Source organism: Plecotus auritus (assembly GCF_963455305.1).
Source record: "Plecotus auritus genome assembly, chromosome: 1".
NCBI lineage: Eukaryota > Metazoa > Chordata > Mammalia > Chiroptera > Vespertilionidae > Plecotus > Plecotus auritus.
The window spans coordinates 207,083,847-207,105,429 of NC_137770.1; the positions used below are offsets into that span (position 1 = coordinate 207,083,847).

The window sequence follows — 21,583 nt, forward strand, 5'->3', positions numbered from 1 at the left end:
ACTCTTAAAATTCAACAATAAGTTGACAAACAACTAAAATTAAAAATGGGCCAAGACTGTATCAGACATGTTACCAAAGAAGATATACAGGTGCCAAAATGCATATCAAAATGCCCTGCACCATCTGTCATCGGGTAAATGCAAACTAAAACAACAATGAGATATCACTGTTTTTCTATTAGAATGGTGCCCCTGAAATTGAAATTTTAAACAGGGATAGAACCATTTATTAAGTTGTGGCAGTGACTGAATTTTCTAATCTTACTCCTAAACCAGGAGGTGATTATATCAACCACTTTTATCTAGATCAATTAGCACTGCAGACAGTATTGGACTCATTCCCAATACTTAAGGTGAAAATTGCAAATGGTCACAATTGCTCTTAAAAATCCACTAGGGAGTTAAATTGATAATAAACTAAGTATCTCTAACCACATAGATCTAGTTGTTGTTTTTTTCTCCCTACTCCCAGAATGTAGATGCACATTTCAGCACTATAACTACTGATTAGTTTGGGGAAAGAGCATCTAATGATAAATTATGACGTTAGTATATGACTGCTCTACTGGACTAACTGAACCCAAAATGCTATTTTATGCATTGCTCATACTTTGGATAGAAGACTGATTTTTTAAATATTTAGTTTTATTGAGGAAAGTAGGAAGAATAAAATATTTTGATGGTTGAGTGAGTTTAAAATATTGATAATCACAAAGTAAATATGTTTTACCAGAAAGAAAACCATATTTTCAAAAACATAATTTACTACCAAAGATGCGGTAGGTTAATTTTCTTATTAATAAATATTTTATCATATATCCCATTTTGTGATGGCACTGAGAGTGATGAAAAATAAGTATGACAGGGTGTATGGACTGACAGATGAGCAAAATATATGAAAACTATACATATAATAATTAATTTGGTAATCGTTCGTAGTACTGACAATGTATGAGACAAATTTAGTGAAGTGAAATGAATGTAGAATAATTCTCTGGAGAAGTTTCTATTGATGATGTTGGTAACTAAAATTATCATAATAATGTTATTGAACAATTTCTAACAATACTTGATTTTATTTAATCATCATAAAATACCTATGAGACAGGAAATAATATTGCTATTTAGATGAAGAAATGAAATTTCAAATATCTAAATCACTTAAGTCTCAAATAAAGAGTATGTGAAAGATCGTATTCCAACACAAGTCCATCTAACCAAAAGTCCACACTCTTAAACACATTAACACATAAATAATTTCAACTATGAAATTATTATCTGAAAAAGCAAAATTCAGCTTAGTACTTTGATAACTTGAGAAACAAGGAGCATCTTCTGCAATTATCATAATAACTAGAGGACTGGTGCATGAAATTCATGCACGGTGGAGGGGGGTGTCCCTCAGCCCAGCCTGCACCCTCTCCAATCTGGGACCCCTCGAGGGATGTCTGACTGCCCATTTAGGCCTGATACCTAGTCAGACATCCCTCTCACAATCCAGGGCTGCTGGCTCCCAACTGCTTGCCTGCCTGCCTTCCTGATTGCCCCTAACGGCTTCTGCCTTCCAGCCAGATCACCCCCTAACCACTCCCCTGCAAGCCTGATTGATGCCTAACTGCTCCCCTGCTTGCCTGACCACCCACAACTGCCCTGCCTTGCAGACCTGATCCCTCCCAACTGCCCTCCCCTGCTGGCCATCTTGTGGTGGCCATCTTGTGTCCACATTGGGTCAGTCATCTTTGACCACATGGGAGCAGCCATCTTGTGTGCTTCAGTGACAGTCAATTTGCATATTACTCTTTTATTAGATAGGATAGAGGCCTGTTGCACGGGGGGGGGGGGGGGGGGGGTTGGCCGACTTGCCCTGAAGGGTGTCCAGGATCAGGGTGGGAGTTCCCTTGGAGTGTGGGGTGGCCTGGGTGAGGGACCTGTGATGGTTTGCAGGCCAGCCACACACCCTGGCGACCCAAGCAGAGGCCCTGGTATCTGGGATTTATTTATCTTCTATAATTGAAACTTTGTAGCCTTAAGCAGAGGCCAAGGCAGGCCAGGGCTGTGGAAACTTGGCTTTCTTCATCGCTGGGGGCAACTCAAGCCTCCTGCTCTCTCCAACTCTGTGGCTGCCGCCATTTTTATTGGGATTTATTTATCTTCTATAATTGAAACTTTGTAGCCTTAAGCGGAGGCCAAGGCAGACCAGGGCAGGTGGAAAGCTTGGCTTCCTCCATTGCCGGGGAAACCCAAGCCTCCTGCTCTCTCCGTGGCTGCAGCCATCTTGGTTGGGTTAATTTGCATACTTGCTCCTGATTGACTGGTGGGCGTGGCTTGTGGGGGCTAGTGAGGTATGGTCAATTTGCATATTACTCTTTTATTAGATAGGATGTTATATGTGAAGAAATGTATACAAAAAATGCTGAAACAAAAAAGAACAAATTTAGTTATAATTGAAGAGGTTAAAAACATTAGCCGAAACCGGTTTGGCTCAGTGGATAGAGAGTAGGCCTGCGGACTGAAGGGTCCCGGGTTCGATTCCGGTGAAGGGCATGTACCTTGGTTGTGGGCATATCCCCAGTGGGGAGTGTGCAGGAGGCAGCTGATCGATGTTTCTCTCTCATCGATGTTTCTAGCTCTCTATCCCTCTCCCTTCCTCTCTGTAAAAAATATCAATAAAATATATTAAAAAAAAAACATTAAAGGCACTAAGTAAAAAATAGATATATTATAGTGAAAATTGAATGACTCTAAAAAATAAATATTTTGGATAACATAACCATTATTAATACCATAGTATTTTTATGTTGAATACATACTTTGTGTTAAATAGGATAAGGTGTATATGACAGCCAAAGAAAATGGTTATACATTCCTAGGATTGTATGTTGCGATTTTGGAGCATTAGCCCCAGAAGATGTTAGTAAGGCTTGAGTTTCTTAGAGGGTCATGGTGGCCGACTAACAAGGACAACTAGTAGAGTATACATGAGTAAGGAGTCAGATGACAGACAGCAGCCAGTACTACTTACAAAAGGTTTTCTAAATTGACATGAAACCAGCTGGGAATCAAACTGGATTGCTACTGTGTTAATAAATTTAGAAAATGTAAACCGATGTCAAGTCTATCTATAGCAGCATGACTTATTTCTTCATGACATAAAAGTGTACCCCTGTAACAAGTACAAACCAGGTAATCAGCACAACGTGATTCATCAGGCAATTTGAACCTACTTAACAAAGGTCAAGAATATCTTCAGAATTTCTAACTCAATGTGACATTACTTTGATTCTATATATGACTACAAACAACTTCTTGTATTGTGATGGTGCAAAATTTCCTCTCCTTATGCAATTAGAGTAATAAAATATTTATTGAATCTTTAGGGTTAATATATTGCCTGGATAGTTATCTATCTGTAGAATATGTATTTTAAGAGGCACAGCTATTTCACACTAAAAAAATATTTTACAGATTTGTGAAGCTGGAAATCATTTCATCAATGTAGTCTTGGCTCATCCCAATCACACAGGTGAGTGCCTTTTTATTTTAATCTCCTCTAGAGTTAATTACATTGTTATTTTTAAAAAAGCCTTAAGTAGAAAGACAAACACTATATGGTTTCACTTATATGTGGAAGAAAACAAACAAAACAAAAACAGACTCACAGAAACAGAGACTAAGGGATGGTTATCAGAAGGGAGAGAATGGGGTATGAGTGAAAAGGGAAAGGAGAATATATTTTATAATATATAGATGAGTTTACATGAAGACAGATAATTACTAGACTTAGTGGGGTGAACACATTGTAAGGTATAATAATGTCAAATCACTTTATTACACATCTGAGACTAATATAACCAACACAGGGTTGTATACTGACTACATGTAATTAAAACACACACACACACACACACACACACACACACACACACACACACACACAATTTTTGAATGGCAAATAGCAATAGTTGAAAACATTTAAGATATGCCCTAATCCTTAACCTTTAATGCCTAAGTTTTTCAAATATTTGAATTACATCATATGCCCTAAGAGTGGGTTCTCTAAAATAAAGTTTGTATGGGAATCAGCAGTCAGGAGATGTGTTAGACAGTGTGTTTACAAATGGGGGAAAAATAATGTTTGGGTAGGAAATTGAGAGCAATGTAGTACCAATGAGAGTCTCAGATGAACCTATGGACCATTATAAAGTTGGAATAAACTAACAATGTTGCAAGATTGAGACATCCATTTGATATATTGATCAAATATTGAATATGCATTTTTGCATAACCCATGGGCACAGACAATAGTGTGGTGAAGGCCTAAGGGAGGAGTGGGGAGAAGGGGATCAATAGGGGGATAAAAGAGGGGCATCTGTAATACTTTCAACAATAAAGAGAAATTAAAAAGAAAAGAAAAAAAAAGGACTAAACCAAAAAGTGAGTGTAATCTTGGGTGAGGTTGTTCCTTTCAACCACACATCCTTCATAGGGAGTGCCAAGGGTTGAAGGTTCCCTGTGAGCAATATTCCCTGAAGTGGTGGAGTAAACCCTTTTTGCTTAAAAAACTTAGGTGGTGAGGCACTGTAATGTAAAAAAAAATTCAGAAATTAATTTAAAAGAAGCTTTATTATAAATTAGAGGCCCAGTGCGCAAATTCATGCACAGGTGGAGTCCGGCCAGACCAGCCCCAATCGGAGCGGATTGGGGCCAGGCATGTCAGGAGGAGGAGACAGCGGATGTTGGCCAGCCATCCTGCCCCATCAGGACACAATCAGGGCCAGGCCGCCTGGGGGAGGGGCCATGGGCAATTGGCCAGCAGGCCCCACCCCCAATTTGTGTGGGAGCAGCCAATCAGGGCGGAGCTGGATGGAGGGAGGGGCTGGGGGCTGATCAGGGTAGTGGGGGCCCATTGGCAGTGGGGCCGGCCAGGGGGAGGGGCTTCAGGAGATTGGCCAGCCAGCCTCCCCTGATTGGGGTAGAGGGGGAGATCAGGTGTGGAGCCAGCTGGGGGCAGGGGCTTCGGGAGGTTGGCTGGCCAGTCCCACCTCCAGATTGGGCCCGTTCACTGGCTGCAATGGGCATCATAGCGATCGGTCGTTCTGGTTGTTACGGCATTCTGGTTGCTGGTTTTCTATATATATAGATGGTAAGTATAGGTTGAGAAAACATATGATGGGAATTAATTAAATTAGCAATACCTAAACTAAGCTATTATTACAATTAACAGCAACTATGTACACTTAAGACACCTATATACATGTTACTCTGTCACAACACACATATTGGTTATTTAATCTACAAACTACATCTGGAAGAAAAATTTATTTGTGGACCCCTGATCAGCCTCTACCTCCAGGAGTGATGAGTCATAAAGTAGAGGTTTTAACACAGATTACCTTGTATACAACTTTCACCTCTGAAATTCAGTTACTATGACTTGAATAGCTTTATCAATTATATTTCTTTCGATGTACATATGGATACTACACAAAGATATTAATATAAATGTTATTAAGAAAATCTTAATATTAAATGGCGTGTGTATTTATTCTTATCTTTAAATGAGCAATGCATGAAATCTGCCCAGAACTAAATATGTTTTTTACTTTGCTATTTAGATAATAGTTACAATTTTGAAAACATACTGACATTTCATTATGATTTTAGAATTATAACTAAAGAGATTAGTTTATGTGTTTATCTGATTAAATCTTGCTATGGAGAATAAACAGTAATATAATTCACATTTACTTTTTACAAATGTCAAGGCTCAAAGTTCAACTTGAAATTATTATAAAATTTTTATCTAAAATGGTTCTTGAAAAAATTTGAAAGGTGAAATATAACAACAATCAAGTGACAATATACTAAAGATAAAGAGAGCTGTAAATAACAATCATGATTGCTGAATGGATATGTTATATGGTATTTCTGATATTAACTATATTGTTATTTACTGTAATCCTCTTATGACATATTTTTATAATTTTCCCATATAAATGACATCCTTATAAAATTCCCTTTAGATTTTCACTAATTTAATAGAAAAGAATATTTGAGGTATTTAATAATCTCAACCAAAATTATCTTCTTTGACACTAAAAGAGAACAGAAAGAGGCATGCAAATATTAGAATGAATTCATTAATCTCAGTATCCAATGCCACTGCAACTATTATGCTATTTAAAGTAACATTTATATTTTGTTTTATTTAAACTCTTAAAGAAGTAGTTATCATGGTTTATTCTGTGATTTTACAGCAACATAACTATAGACATGGTCAGAAAATGACAACTATTCTTTCTGAGTCAAAAGGTCATAACATTTGAAAATGGTTCTCTTCTGAGTAATTTGTGAAATAGGTTTCTATAAATACATGACATTTTATCTGGTATATAGTTGTTCTAGGGAGTTAGAATTATGTAACAAATATATGTTCAAATTTGTAATATATAGCATAATTGACATTTTACTCTTTTTGATAAAAGGAACTAATGCCTGCTTTCCAAGTCCAAATTACAACCCCTTCACATGGATGTTTTTCCTGGTTTCATGTCCTAACTATACCTATGAGGTATGCTATTATGTATTTATGTAATGGATTATTATTTGATGATATAATAAATATATACATTTATGTATTTACCTGTGTTGTGGATTAATATATGATAATATATGTTTTATCTGTAAATATAACATAGTCAGAGTTATCTATACTAATAAAAGGGTGATATGCTAATTAGACCGGGTCAACCAGACATCTTCCGGTCATCCGGTCCTCCTTCTGGACAAAGCCACAGTGGCAGGAGCTGAGAAAGAGGCTGTTAGGGGCAATCAGGCCGGCAGGGGAGGGAGGTTAGGGGCCATCAGGCCCACAGGGGAGGATGGTTAGGGGTGGTCAGACCTGCAGGCAGAGGTGTTAGGGGTGATCAGGCAGGAAGGCAGAAGGGTTAGGGGTGATCAAGCAGGCAGCAGAGTGGTTAGGGGCGATCAGGCAGGCAGGTGAGTGGTTAGGAGCCAGCAGCCCCAGATTGTGAGAAGGATGTCCGACATCCAGTCGGACATCCCCTGAGGGGTCCTTAATTGGAGAGGGTGCAGGCTGGGCTGAGGGACAACCCCCCATTCACAAATTTTGTGAACCAGGCCTCTAGTAAATTATGATATTTTTTAGATTCATGTATATACATAGAAAATTGGAATATTTCAACCACAATTTTCCCTGAGAATAAAAGAATATTTGTACATGTATTTATCTATATTTAAATAAAATTTTATAGTCTTCATGTACAATGTATTGAGATGTTTTAAGATTTTATTTTTTGTGAGAGTTTTTGGAACAATGTCTTCCATTTTTTTATGAATATGATGCTGTTTTATAGAATCTCTTATGATCTAATCATATTTAACACAAATTATTTTAGGAAAATTTATTTCTATCTATAATTTTTCTAATGCGTTTGAAGCTTTGGATTACCTATTTAATGTTACAAGTGAACAAATTAGTAGGTAACTCATAGATAAATGTTAATTTATGTTTTAATCTAACAGATTGGATCATGGATTAGTTTCACAGTAATGACACAAACACTGCCAGGTAAGACCTAGGATTATTGACAATTGAAGTGAATGTATCTTTAGAAGTGATTTCTGAGAATACGTTACTTTATAGTACTAGAAGTTTGGCATGTTTGCAAAAGGATTTTATGCTTTTATTTTTATTTCGAATTTCTAAGCAGTTTTAAAACATAACAGTGATGGCCAAAGGGAAGAGGGAACAAGAGGGAAGGAATAGGGACATTTGAAATAGTGTAAACAATAAAAAAATACATATACTGGTATAATGGGACATTATTTACTATGTATTGCTATGTATTGTGGCCTAATCCAAGCCAGGAAATGTAAGTAGTGGTAATATGCATTTAACGTGAAACTCACTCTTGTGCATGTGCATAGGCGTGTATGTGCTCTTCAGTTGCCCATGAGTGTCTGTGAAAGGAAGGCTGAGAGCACGAATGTCTAATCTTGCATATTGGGCATTTTACTAGTAACACATGCAAGAGAAACGTATTTCAATTAAGTGCATGTATTAGAAAGGATATTTGTAATATCCATTACATCCATTTTTCATTCCTCTGCAAAAAATTTTTGAATCATAATTAATATGGTTTATCATATGTATTTGTATGTATGTTTGCAGAGGTATATTACATGCATATGAAAATTGTATTAAAAATTCAGAGATAAATTTTATTTTGTAATACTTTTTGGCAATGGGATATGAAAATGTGGATTTATTTTGACCTGTGCTATGTACTTTCTCTGCTTATGAAACCATGAAATAAATATTGATTGAACATATATAAGCTAGGCAATTAATGTGAGTAAATAAAATTGATAGAAAACTATGAAACTTTTGAGAAATACTTTAAGAGTAATATATGATAGTTTTTTTAAATAATATAACTAGTTGTATCTATCACAAAAATAAGAAAGGGTAATTATTTCTTTTTTCTTCTAGTTGGAATTTTTACACTTCTGATGAGTATCCAAATGTCTTTGTGGGCACAAAAGAAACATAAAATTTATCTGAAGAAATTTAATTCTTATATGTATAGAAAATCAGCAATGATCCCATTCATATTGTAAGAAAAAAAAATAATTGGTCTAATCTCCTATATAGAAAAAATATAATTTACACTTGGTCAAGGATGATTGACTATTATGTTATAGAAATTCACAAATAACAGTATTTTTACTGAATAAAAATATAAAATGGTATAATTTAGCTAAATTTAGAGTAATAGACTTGAGGCAATTGAAAAACATAAATTAAAGACATAAGTAATAAAAAATGGCATCCAATATATTTGCAAGGAATTGAACCTTGGACGATAATTTATTTCATTAAATATTCCATAATACTGTTGGCTTAAAACAATTAGAATATCTGAATTCTAAAGTAAATACTTTTTAAAGTTGTGACATTTAAGTCACTTGAATTTTACACGTTATTTTTATAGCAATTAATTTTTTCTTATTGTTCAAAATGTTATTGATAAGTATATAATGTCTTATGTTAGTTCAATTTGTTGTGAAAAATTTACCTATATTAAAAGTGAAATACTTGTAATTAGTTTTGTATTTTATTTATTTCTAATACATACACAGTATGCTATCATCCTAAAATTATAACAATTAAAATATCTTCTAGACATTATTTAACTAAATCCTATATAATAAAAACCCTAATATGCAAATCAACTGAATGGTGGAACCACTGGCGGAATGACTGGTCGTTATGATGCACACTGACCACCAGGGGGCAGGTGCTCAATGCAAGAGCTGCCTCCTGGTGGTCAGTGTGCTCCCACAGTGGGAGTGCTGCTCAGCCAGAAGTCGGGCTCATGGCTGGCAAGCACAGTGGTAGTGGCAGGAGCCTCTCCCACCTCCGCTGCAGGTGGGTGGTAAGGAGCTAGGGTTCCTGGACTGTGAGAGCCCCAGACTGTGAGAGTGATGTCTAAATGCCGGCTTAGGCCCTATCTCCAGAGGGATCAGACCTAAGCTGTCAGGCGGATATCCCCCGAGGGGTCCTGGACTGGGAGAGGGTGCAGGCCAGGCTGAGGGACACCCCCCTCCAGTGCATCAATTTTGTGCACTGGGCCTCTAGTTTAACATATAATATATACTCATTTATATATACAACATGTTTACATGTAAATATACATATATATTTATAAATATGTACATTTCAAATGAAGAAGAGAGTATATGGAATGAAGAAGAGAGTGCACTGGTGATTTTTTTGAGATGTACAGTGAAAGATTTTTGCTTTACTTTTACATTTTTAAATTCTTATGCCCTCTCAAGCTTTGTGTGTTTGTGTGAATATGCACATGTATTTTGACAAGGAAATGGCTGATATTGCAAAAATTAGAACACATTTGTTAAATATTTAAAATAAATTCTCAGTGTCATCATTTTAAAATTGAGGTTCTATAGATTGGTTAATTTCTAGAAGCTTCCCAATTCTTAGATATACTATAGATAGAGATATACACATAACAAATATCTTAATTAAAGCTTATATTATACTAGAGGCCTGATGCACAAAAATTCATGCAAGAGTAGGCCTTCCTTCTCCCAGCTGCCAGCACTGGCTTCCTTCTGGCACCCGGGACCCGGGCTCCTTCCCTGCTCTAGCCGCTGGCAGGCACCTGGGACCCAGCCTACTTCCCTCCTCCGGCTGCCCACAGGCACCCAGGACCCAGGCTGCTTCCCTCCTCCTGCCACTTGCAGGCACTCAGGACCTAGGCTGGCTTCCCTCTGGCCCTAGCTTCATTAGGAAGGACGTCCAGAATGACGTCCGGAAGATGTCTGGTCTAATTAACATATTACCCTTTTATTATTATAAATATGTATTTGAGAAAATATACTTGGTAAAAATAAATTGATATGCATTCTATCAGTAATTATTACTGAAATATGTAGTCAACTATAAAATATAATAAAAATAATCCTTTAAAAGCATTATCATTCCCAAATATATAATATTAAAATATCACAGGGGAAGACAGCAACAAACTTGAACTCCCTCATACCCATTCAGTAAAATAGCATGAAATCATGCAAATCCAAAGGAAGACCTAATGCATTAAACCGCATACATCTATGTAATTAATTCCCTGTGATAAATATCCCTTAGTTAAGAGTAGTTTCTGTTTTCTTAACTGGATCCTAACTGATGCCAAACTCAGAAGTTCATACGTCATTGCAGACTAGAAGATCTTTGATGCAGCAAGGATGGATGTGATACATATATATACTCTTCCAAACAAAGGCTGGGAATAATTTTAAGCAGGAGTGCAAAGATACAATTACAAATTACAGCTTCTATCTCCAACTCTCTTAATGTAGGAATTATTATGATCCCTGACAAGACAGAGCTTTGCACCTTCCATTTGGAGTTTGTTAAGAATAGTTGTCAATAATGTACATATTTAAATTTTGCAACCATAAGTAAGCATACATGATTCAATAAATTAACATCAGAATTTTATGACTATTACTAGATTTTTGATTACATATAATATTAAAAATAAATCTTATAGTTCACTTATTCTAATCAATACTCTAATACTTTTTAAATAATTGCCTAGAATAATACTTTTTCTAGCCCCAAATAAAACTTTTCAGTGTTTGTAAAACACTACTTCTTTATCTCATACATATTTCTTCACACATTTCTTATTATTTAAATATATATATATATATATATATATATATATATATATATATATATTTATATGTTGATTTCAGGGAGGAAGGGAGAGGGAGAGAGAGATAGAAACATCAATGATGAGAGAGAATCATTGGGTGGTTGCCTTCTGCATGACCCCTACTGGAGCCCACAACTTGGGCATGTGCACTTGACGAGAATCAAACCCAGGACCCTTCAGTTTGCAGGCTGATGTTCTATCCACCGAGCAAAACTGGCTAGGGTTCACATTTCTTATTAAAAGTAGCTGGAGAAGGGAAAAATATCAAAAGAAAAATTAAAGATGAATCAGCTGCCATGCCACCCTATATTATCACAGAATACTGTTTCTCTTCCCACCCCTTCCATCCTTTCTACCTCAAGCTGATGCTTTAAAGGTGTTTTTGATTGTTTGCAAGTATTTTCTAAAAATTGTTTGGCGAAGGTTGAATAAAAATAGACCTGTAGTACATTTGTCTTTTAACAAAGTTGTGTGAAAATAAAAGTTATTCTCTGACTCATTTGCAGACACACACAGCAATTTTAAGCAATGTGATTTTTTTAAGGAGACAATAGAAATATCATAGCATGCCCGGCCTGTGTGGCTCAGTGGTTGAGTGTCTACCTATGAACCAAGAGGTCACTGTTCAAATCCTGGTTGGGGCACATGCTCTGGTTGTGGGCTTGACTGCCAGTAGGAGGCATGCAAAGATTGAAGAATGTCTCACAAAGATTGAAGAATGAAGTTACAGACAAAACAATTAATGGAACCAAAGTTTATTGGGAGAAGCTAGTCCTGGGAAAGGTGCAGCTGGGGTTCCAGGAGCAGGCCAGTGTCTGGAGATTCCTCTCCATGTTACAGTCGGGAATAGTCTAGTGTCCAAGTTAATTAAGTCGAATAGTCCATGTATGGGGCCCACATGGCCATAAGCCATAAGGGCACAGAGGATGTGCTCCCCCACCACAGGAATGTCAGGTATCTATTGTGTGCTGCACCCAGGGAGTAGGGAAGGGAGCCGGTGATATTTCTGCATATATGTTTGCCTCACTGCCTTGTTATTGGTAATCTGCACACTGTCTATCTTAGCAATATCCATACATTTTAAAGTTCATGCCTCTCACATGCACCCTTCCTTCCCACCCCAGTTGGGGTGTCTTAGTAACTCCACCTAGCTGGGTTCCTGGTTTCACTTCCTCCTTCCATGGTCTGGCCCCTGTCTATCTACCTTTTTTTCTGTCTCAATAGCATCAAATAATTTTTAAATAAATAAAACATTCTTATTTTTAAAACGTGTATGTTCAATCATACTTCTCTATAAAAATGTTATGCCCATTATCTAAGCTGAATCTAATCATAAAATTCAATATCACAGTTGAATATTTTGTACCTTGACCTTTAATCTTCCAGTAATTAAAGTTATTTTCAAGGTCTTTAAATTTAACTAACTACTATTCAATACATGTTAAATTTTAGCAGTCCATGTATTTCAATTATATCATTTGTGCTTATAAAATAAACTAAAATGACCTGTGAATCAATAAGAAGGGTTTCATCTATTTTTATTTTAATAATAAAAAAGTAAAACCTTTTTGGTTGCTCCCGGATATTAGAGGTGATTATAGCAAATGTTACTTTATAAGTACAATTAAAGGCATTTATACAGTTTTCGCATAATGATAATAATTAAAAGCCATTTATTTTAAAGGCTGCTTAAAAGTTAAAAGTTAATTTTCACACAGGTGCATATTGAAGCCTGTAATTAGCCTTCCTTCAGAGGAGGTTTGGTGGTGGAAATGTACAAAAGCATTCCCAGAGGCAGAAGTTCTCTGCTGAAGTGAGATTTTGTTTTTTAACTGTAGTTTGATAAAGTTGCTTAAAACATGTGAGAAAAAAATGCTCAAAATTATTTAAAAACACAAAACCTAGGTTATTATACTAAGTGAAATAAGAAAGATAGACAAAGACAAAATACTGCATGATTTCACTGATATGTGGGATGTAAAAAATACAACAAAAACAAATGAAACAAAACAGAAACAGATTTACAGATGGCAAAGAGAAGATATACTGTAATTATTGCTATCTCTTACATTTGCAATTATTTTTCCTAGTATTTTTTATTATATTTATACTATTGGCCTGATGCACGAAATTCATGCATGGGTAGGGTCCCTAGGCCTGGCCGGCGATCAGGGCCAATGGGGCCTCTGGCTTCCAGCCAGGGCCTTCCTTCATTCTGCGCTGCCCCCTGGTGGTCAGTGCCCATCATAGTGAGCAACTGTACTCCGGTCTCCCAGTTGAACTCTCCAGGGGACACTTTGCATATTAGCCTTTTATATATAGATTTCTTAATCTTAATTGCTCATGTTCATTTTTAAATATATTTTAATGGGGGCAACTTTCTCATTAGCATACTTGAACTTATTTTAATAATGTTGACAGTTGTAGCTGAATATTATGTTTCTAAAATGAGCAATTATTTATGCCATTTCACTGAAAAAGGAGGGTTGGCTCTTCTTCCGTGAGTCATATAAACAAAAGGAAAATAAATTTCTATAACTGAAATATCTACACATTTCAATATTGGACACATGGCCAAGTGTTTCAATATAGTTTTTAAAAAATAAAAAAAGTCATGTTATTCTTTTTCAGCTGACCTTCTCAGTTTGAAAGCACTCACATATTTATTTCACTTCAGAAGATTCACGTTTCTGATACACTTCTACTGGAGTCTATTGTTCCTCTTGCTCTATGGCACTGGAAAGTAGATTATCCTTCCAATTATAATCCTATATAATAAAGATGTAATATGCAAATGGTCATTATGCCATGAAGCATAAAAACTGACTTCATAACCGGATCACGGATCAGAAGGGTGGGGCAGTGAGCTACAAGTGGGTAGCAGAGAGCTACAGGAGAGGGCAGGGCCTCAAGCTATAAGGGGGGGGCAGGGGGAAGGGGGATGGAGGGAACTACTGGAGGGAGGCAGCAAGCTACTGGTGAGCTACTGGTGCACGGATTTGTGTGCAGGGCTACCAGTATTTAATAAGTACCGTTCTTAGATCAACTCAAGAAGCTGGAGGAAACAATGGGTTGCTTGCCTCATTAGCATAAGACACTATACTTAAGTGTACTTCTTGTACAACTATATTGATTCAAGTCCACAAGCCCAGATTCTGCTCAAACTCATTTACCTGGTATCTGAAATGAAAATATCTGAGTAGCTGGTGGCTGTAATTGACCTTTGGTGTTTAATAGCCAGATTCTTCTGAGATGGAATCACTGATACTCATTACATCTCATTCAACCCATTACCCTGATCAATGCAGTATTGTTTCTAAGGTTCATTTACCAGACTTTTTTGAAACTGAAGTCATACCATTTTTGAGCTAGAAAAGATTTTACAAATGATGAGATTAAATTTACAGGAAGTTAAGTGTCTTTTATTTTATTCATTCTTCTGAAATTGGACTCTTTTATTTTTAACTTAAATGTTATATGAGGATAATTAGAAATATGCCCTATTAGCTCTCTTCTAGACTACCCAGACCTATTTGTTAGATGAACATACTCTAAGCGCTGGATTTTGTGGTTTTAAAATACTTTAAAGGACAAAACCATCCAAACAACAAAATCAATCAAGCAGCCAACAAAAACTTGTTTGGGCTTTTACAAAAGGCATAAAGTAAAAATCAGTTGGTGCCCTGGCGCAGACCTTTGAAAAGCTTGATTCCATGACAACCCTAAAAAGAACTTCTTATAGCTATCCTGTATCATGGGTCACAGGTTGCTATTGGAAGCATAATAAAAAATTCTGGCTTACAATATTCATGTGTCACAATGTTATTTATTGATTTTAGCAAAAGGCAGGGTTCTGCTGTCATTTCTCTTAAATCATATCCAATACTTCTCTGCATGTGATACGAAAATTGTCTTTAAATGATAATTTAAAAACTTTTCATCCAGAAATAAAATAATTTTAGAGTCTAAGTTACCATAGTCAAGTTAAAACATGTTATTTATTTATTATTATAGGAAGTGAGAAAAACAGAAAAAAAAGTTATATTTTCAATCCTAATGTCATAGAAACAATAATTTTGCTATTAATGATTATTTTGGTTTATGGTTGCATTTTTTAATCTACTGGTATCTTTAGATTTTTTCTATTCCACTAGAAAAAAAATCATATGCCCAATTGTGCATACAATCTCAGTGGATTTAAGGATGCTAAAATACATCCATGTATATCAGTGAATCACAGATTAAAAAATACCTGCCTGAATTAAATTCATAGATGAAAATATCATTATTTACTTAGGAAGAGGATGACATTCACTTTAAATACCTGTGATTGAACCTCACTGTAATTGAACAATCAACAGCTGCAGTTGATTGATAGGGCTTTAAAGTTTTTAATAATGCCATGTCTCAGGGAGGAAAATGCCAAATCCTCTTAGGCAGTCACTATTCAAAGTCAATAAACAGTGATGTAAATATTCAATATTATTTTAAGTCTTTTGTATTGTCAAGAGTGGATTTTATGATTTTTGAAATATAATTCTGTCAGAGAAGTCCTATTACTCAAAATTTACATTAGAAATATTTGGAGATGAATATATTTATAGTTTGAGTGGCAAAAATAATGTGTGTGGATTTAAGCCAACTGGCAATATATTCTGAGCAATTTGGTTATGGTATAAGGAAGGAATGGCTGGTTGTGAGCAGTGTTTATTGTGATTCTAACAGACAACAGCAGCTACAGAATGCAAAGTATTAATGAAGGGGCAGCTCTAAAGCTGCCTGGGGATACAATTACAAATGTTTTGGGAAAGTCACAGTAATTTATTTTCTTCTAAGGGAAACCAAATAAATCTGAGATTTCATTGCCTAAAAGAAGTGAAGTCCACAAAGTGTGAATTTAAAAAGAAGTTCCTCAGGCTCTTTGTAATTCTAGTTTCATTTATTCTTTCTATTTTTCATTCCTTAAGCGCTGTACTATTAGCACGGAGCAAAGGGAATAAATCCTCACATTTGTTTGACAAGCTAAAGTTCACTACTATGAGCCTCCGTCAATTTGAATTCCGTGTACCACAATTTCCCTTGCTATTTTACCACTAGAGGCCTGGTGCATGAAATTTGTGCATGGAGTGGGGGGAGGTGTCCCTCAGCCCAGCCTGCACCCTCTTGCAATCCAGGACCCCTCAGGGGATGGCTGACTGACAGTTTAGGCCCAATCTGGCAGTTGCACATCCCGCTCACAATCCAGGACCGCTGGCTCCTAAACGCTGGCCTGCCTGCCTGCCTGAATGCCCCTATCCACTCTGCCTGCCTCTCTGAATGCCCCTATCCACTCTGCCTGCCTGATGCCCCTATCCACTCTGCCTGCCTGAATGCCCCTATCCACTCTGCCTGCCTGCCTGATGCCCCTATCCACTCTGCCTGCCTGCCTGATGCCCCTATCCACTCTGCCTGCCTGATTGCCCCTAACCATTCGCCTGCCTGCCTGATGCCCCAACCACATCTGCTTCGGCCCCTGCACCCGGGACCCAGGCTTCCCTCCCTCTGGCTGGCTGCAGTCACCTGGGACCACGACCATGGGTGGCTTCCCTGCCTCTGGGGCGGCTTCCCCCGGGACTGGGCCTCGGCTTTATCAGGAAGGACATTGGATGTCCTGAAGACATCTGGTCGATCTGGTCTAATTAGCATATTAACCCTTTTATTAATATAGATAAGGGGATCCCACACATTCACCAAGTTTCCATAACAAATATGGGAGAATATTTAGAGCATATAATGAGTTGATACACAAGAGATTGTGAGAGCATAAGTCAAGGTAATTTGCCAATTATATGTAAAATTAGACTTTAATTGAAAATGGGCTGAGCATTTCAAAAGCAAAAGTGTAGTATCCAAATTATTTCCAGTTAGAAGGATGATGCATGTGAGACAGAGATTAGAAGTAATGAATCATTAAAGCAAGGAAATATAATCAAAATGCTTTTTTACATAGCGATTTTGTAAGTTAAAATTGAGTAGAATTCAAAGTCAAATAGCTTCTCAATTTCTTCTCTTTTTAATTGCTTTGACATGATTCTGTGAACCATGGTTCAACAAACTGTGGTCCATGGACCAATTCTGAACGACTAACAGCTTCTGTGAGAATAATTTTATCAGAACATAGTGACAATTACTGCTGCAGAGTTAAGTAGTTGCAACAGAGACTTATAAAGCCTTAAAAGTAAAGAAGTCATTATCTGACCCTTTACAAAAAATGTGTGTCAACCCCACTCCAGATGTATGAAAATGAAGGTTATATTTATGTTATTTCTTTTGTAGATTTCCTATGTTCATGACCGCATATCCAATGATATAGTCTAATATTAACCTTGAAAATTAAATACAGGTTTATATTTGCCACAGATATTTTAATATAAAAAATGATAAATTTGTAGTTGTATTAGTCAAAGTTTTATGAGGTAGGTAGAACTACTAAAGCAGTGATAGGGCTAAAGAGTTTATTATAGAAATTGGGATCTACATAACTATGAAAGGAATTGGCTAAGAGAAATTCACAAAGATAAGAACTGTGAAAGATAAGGTACAATTATTGTCAACAATAGGCTGAGTCACTGACATAGTTTGGCAGATGTGAGTTTTAAGGAACATCCTAGAAGTTGTGCATGTCTACCTGTCAAAATGAAACCATGAAAGGAAAACTGGTGGAGAAATCTGTGGAATTTGCTGCCTTTGAAGCAACTTCAGGAAAGGACCTGGCAGATAACGTGAGTTCATTATTGACTGCTGGGGCCAGTAGTCTGAAACACCACCACTATTCTTTTTTTTTTTTTTAATTTATTGATTTCAGAGAGAGGCAGGGGTATAGAAACAGTGATGAGAGAGAATCATTGATCAGCTGCCTCCTGCAGTCCCCCTACTGGGGATTGAGCCTGCAACCCCTGCATGTGCCCTACCTGAATAGAACTGTGACCTCCTGGTTCATAGGTTGATGCTCAACCACATAGCCACACTGGCCAGGGCACTACCACTATTCTTGATCCTCTATGTCTCTCTTTTCGCCTGACTGGCTCCTGAGACCTTTGGGAAGTAATGCTTCTTCTTTTGTTTTCCACTTTCACTTCTTATACATCTTCCTGTTTTGTTCAACTCTAACAAAAATATGCAATGAAAGAGCAATTTGGGAAATATAGATTCCAGTTTTAGCTAAGTTGACAGTGATTTATCATGCTCACAGATTCTGTGAGTTAGAAATTTGGACAGGGCACATCAGGGAAGTTCTGTCTCTACTTGGTATCTTGTATAGAATTTTGAATACCAAGGGACAGAATCATCTCAAACATATTTACTGTTACATCTAGTGGTTGATGCTGAGAAAACTCAAAGAGCTATGGGCAGGCAAAGCTGAGGTCCCCTGAGCTCCTTTATTCTATGTGGCTTCTACATCTGGACTCTTTAGCAAAGAGGCATCACACTATTTGGACTTTGTACATATCAGCTCAGGTTCCGCACAGCATTTTTCATAAGAGAATAAGTCAGAGGCAAGGTCTATTCTTTTTATAACCCAGCTTCAGAATTGACCTATCAGCATTCTGCCATCCTCTACTAAAATGAATAGTCACAACTTTCTGCTGAGATTCCTGGGCAGCAAAATGAAGAACGCATCTCTTGGGAAAAGTCAATCACATTGTTGAAATAGCATATATTACTTCAAGTAGCTTTGGGAAATAAATTCTGCCTCATTTTTAAAATTTTGTCACTCTTTTTGTAATTTCCAAACAAGTGAATTAAAAATTACATTTTTCTTATTTTTCTTACATCTTTCTTATTTTTGTTACTAGCACTCAAGACTATAAATGCTCCCCATGCAACAGGTCATATTATTTTAAAATTTGATTATTGTGTCTTCTTTGAATCATGAGATATTTATAAATGTAATTATTCAGAACTGTAAAGTTTCCTACAACTTGATTGCTAGCCTTTCACACATTATTTACAATTGTGTTTATAAGTTTCCAAAAGTACAGTTTTTTAAAAAAAAATTGTCTTTCTTCATTATTGTCTATTCGAATTTTATTAGAGTCAAAATGTGATTTACTGATATCAATCAGTTAAATTTATGAGCTTTCAGGTTGCTTTCAATTGATATATCCTTTGTATGCTTAAAAATAATGACATTCTTTAGTAGTTTATTTTATTTTGTTAATATGTAGACATATTAGAACAATTATGTTAATTATTCTATTTAAACTTGTCATTAAAGAAATACTTTTAAATATGCTTTCATTGATTTTTAGAGAGAAAGGGAGGGAGAAGGATAGAGAGATAGAAACATCAATGAAAGAAACATTATCGATCAGCTGCCTCCTGTACAGCCCCTGTTGGGGATCCAGCCCACAATTCTGGCACGTGTCCTGAGTGGGGATCCAAGCAGTTACCTCTTGGTTCATGGGTCAATGCTCAACCACTGAACCATGCTGGCCGAGTCATTATAGAAATATTTATTGGTAACTTCTATATCCTAAGTCTTGATCTTTATGCTTTGTAAATGTGAATGAAGAAAATAGAAAAATTTCCCAGCTTCCCATGAGTTTGCCTTTCATGAAGACAGATAAGAACTGATTAATATAATAACTAAATAACTGAGTAAATAAATGTACTAGTAGATAAGTCACATGAGGGGAAAAATGATGTTGTGGGTATCATTAACATTGCTGGTATGGAGCTGAGGGATTGCAACAGTATAGAACATGATTAAGGTTGGCCTCACTGAAAGGCAATTTTTGCACATAGACTTCCTTGATGTGAGAGAGTGAGCCAAACAGGTATTCGTTCTAGTCAGAGGAAACAGCCAATAGAAATTCCCTTATTTGGGAGGATCCTTGGCTATTTTGAGAAATAGCAAGCATGAACCTTTGGGTTGAGTGAAGTAATCAAACCTGAGTGAGAGTAATAGCTTATAAAGTCAGAAAAAAGACATGGAGTGAGGCTGTTTTGTAAAATTTTGGCTTTTACTCACATGAAATGATGAGTTATGAGATTATCTGATTTTTGTTTTAATGGGATTATTCTGCTTTATTGAGAATGGACTTGGTGGAAGGAGGCAATTATAAAGCTAGAACAGGAATCCAGCTAGAAATGATGATGACTAGAACCAGGGTACTAAAAACAAAGGCATAAATGTGTGGCCAGGCCCTGTATGTATTTTGAGGACAGAGTTTGTTCAATATTCTGTGAATAGTACTGGGTATGAAAACAAAAGAAAGAGTAATAAAGATATATATACTCATCCTCTAGATGTACTGTATTTAGCTATACTCATTTTATTATACTAGAGGCCTGGTACACAGATTCATGCACTGGTGGGGTCCCTCAGCCTGGCCTGCGCCCTCTTGCAATCCAGGACCCCTTGGGGGATGTCAGACTGCCAGTTTCTGCCCGATCCCCAAAGGAGGCCGAAACCTGCAGTCCGACATCCCCGAGGGATGGAATAGTGCATGAAGCGGCAGGCAGTCAGGGAGAAGCCCAAGCCCAGGCTGGGCACCGCTCCTGCTCATCCCGGCCCTGCTGTGCCTGCCGCTGCCGCAGCTCCGTAGTGCTGTCCTGGAGGCAGGAGAGGCTCACGCCACCACAGCTGAGCTTGCCAGCGAGTCCAGTGTCTGGCGCCCGTTGGTCAGCTGAGCGGCACTCCCGCTGTGGGACCGCACTGACCACCAGGGGGCAGCTTCTTCGTTGAGTGTCTGCCCCCCTGGTGGTCAGTGTGTGTCACAGCGACGGGTCGAACGGTCAAACGGTTGAACGGTTGACTGGTCGTTTAGGGTTTTATATATATAGATATATTCAATTCTAGAATTTAAAAAAAATACATGGAAACAAGTATTTGTTCTGCGTTTAAGGCTTATCTCAGTGTAAGGTTTTACAAGTCATTCAGTTTGCTGTGTTTTCAACTTAAGCACACTTCCAATCTTCTATTAATGGATGTCAAGGTTTTTTCCAGGTTTTGGCTATTAAAATAAAGTTTCTGTGAAATTCTTGTCAAAGCTATTGTGGAATGCATTTTCCATTTTCTTGGGTAACTGATAAATTTCTGGGTACAGGGTAAGTTTTATAAGAAATGTTTGTTTAAATATTTATATTTAGTTTTTTAAATTTATCTTTATGGTAGAAAGTATTACAGGTGTCCCCCTTTTTTTGTCCTCTATTGACCTCCTCCACCCTGCTCCCACCTTCTCCCCAGGCCTTCAATGCACTATTATCTGTGTCCATGGGTTAGACATATATGCATATAAGTTCTTTGTTTAGTCTCTTCCTTGCCC

General features: G+C 37.0%; 1 protein-coding gene across 2 annotated transcripts in view; it reads left to right on the top strand.

Moving 5' to 3' along the window:
* Positions 1-9,250, top strand: part of TECRL (trans-2,3-enoyl-CoA reductase like) — an 81,336-nt gene extending 72,086 nt beyond the window's left edge. Inside the window, exons 9-12 of one of the 2 annotated variants that reach the window (XM_080685762.1) lie at positions 3,466-3,523; positions 6,486-6,571; positions 7,546-7,591; positions 8,516-9,250. In XM_080685762.1, the coding sequence (XP_080541888.1) occupies positions 3,466-3,523; positions 6,486-6,571; positions 7,546-7,591; positions 8,516-8,643 (318 nt within the window). In that variant the 3' untranslated portion in view covers positions 8,644-9,250. The remainder of the gene's footprint in view (positions 1-3,465; positions 3,524-6,485; positions 6,572-7,545; positions 7,592-8,515) is intronic. The other variant, XM_080685761.1, reaches the window with a different exon arrangement.
* The last annotated feature ends 12,333 nt before the right edge of the window (positions 9,251-21,583 follow it).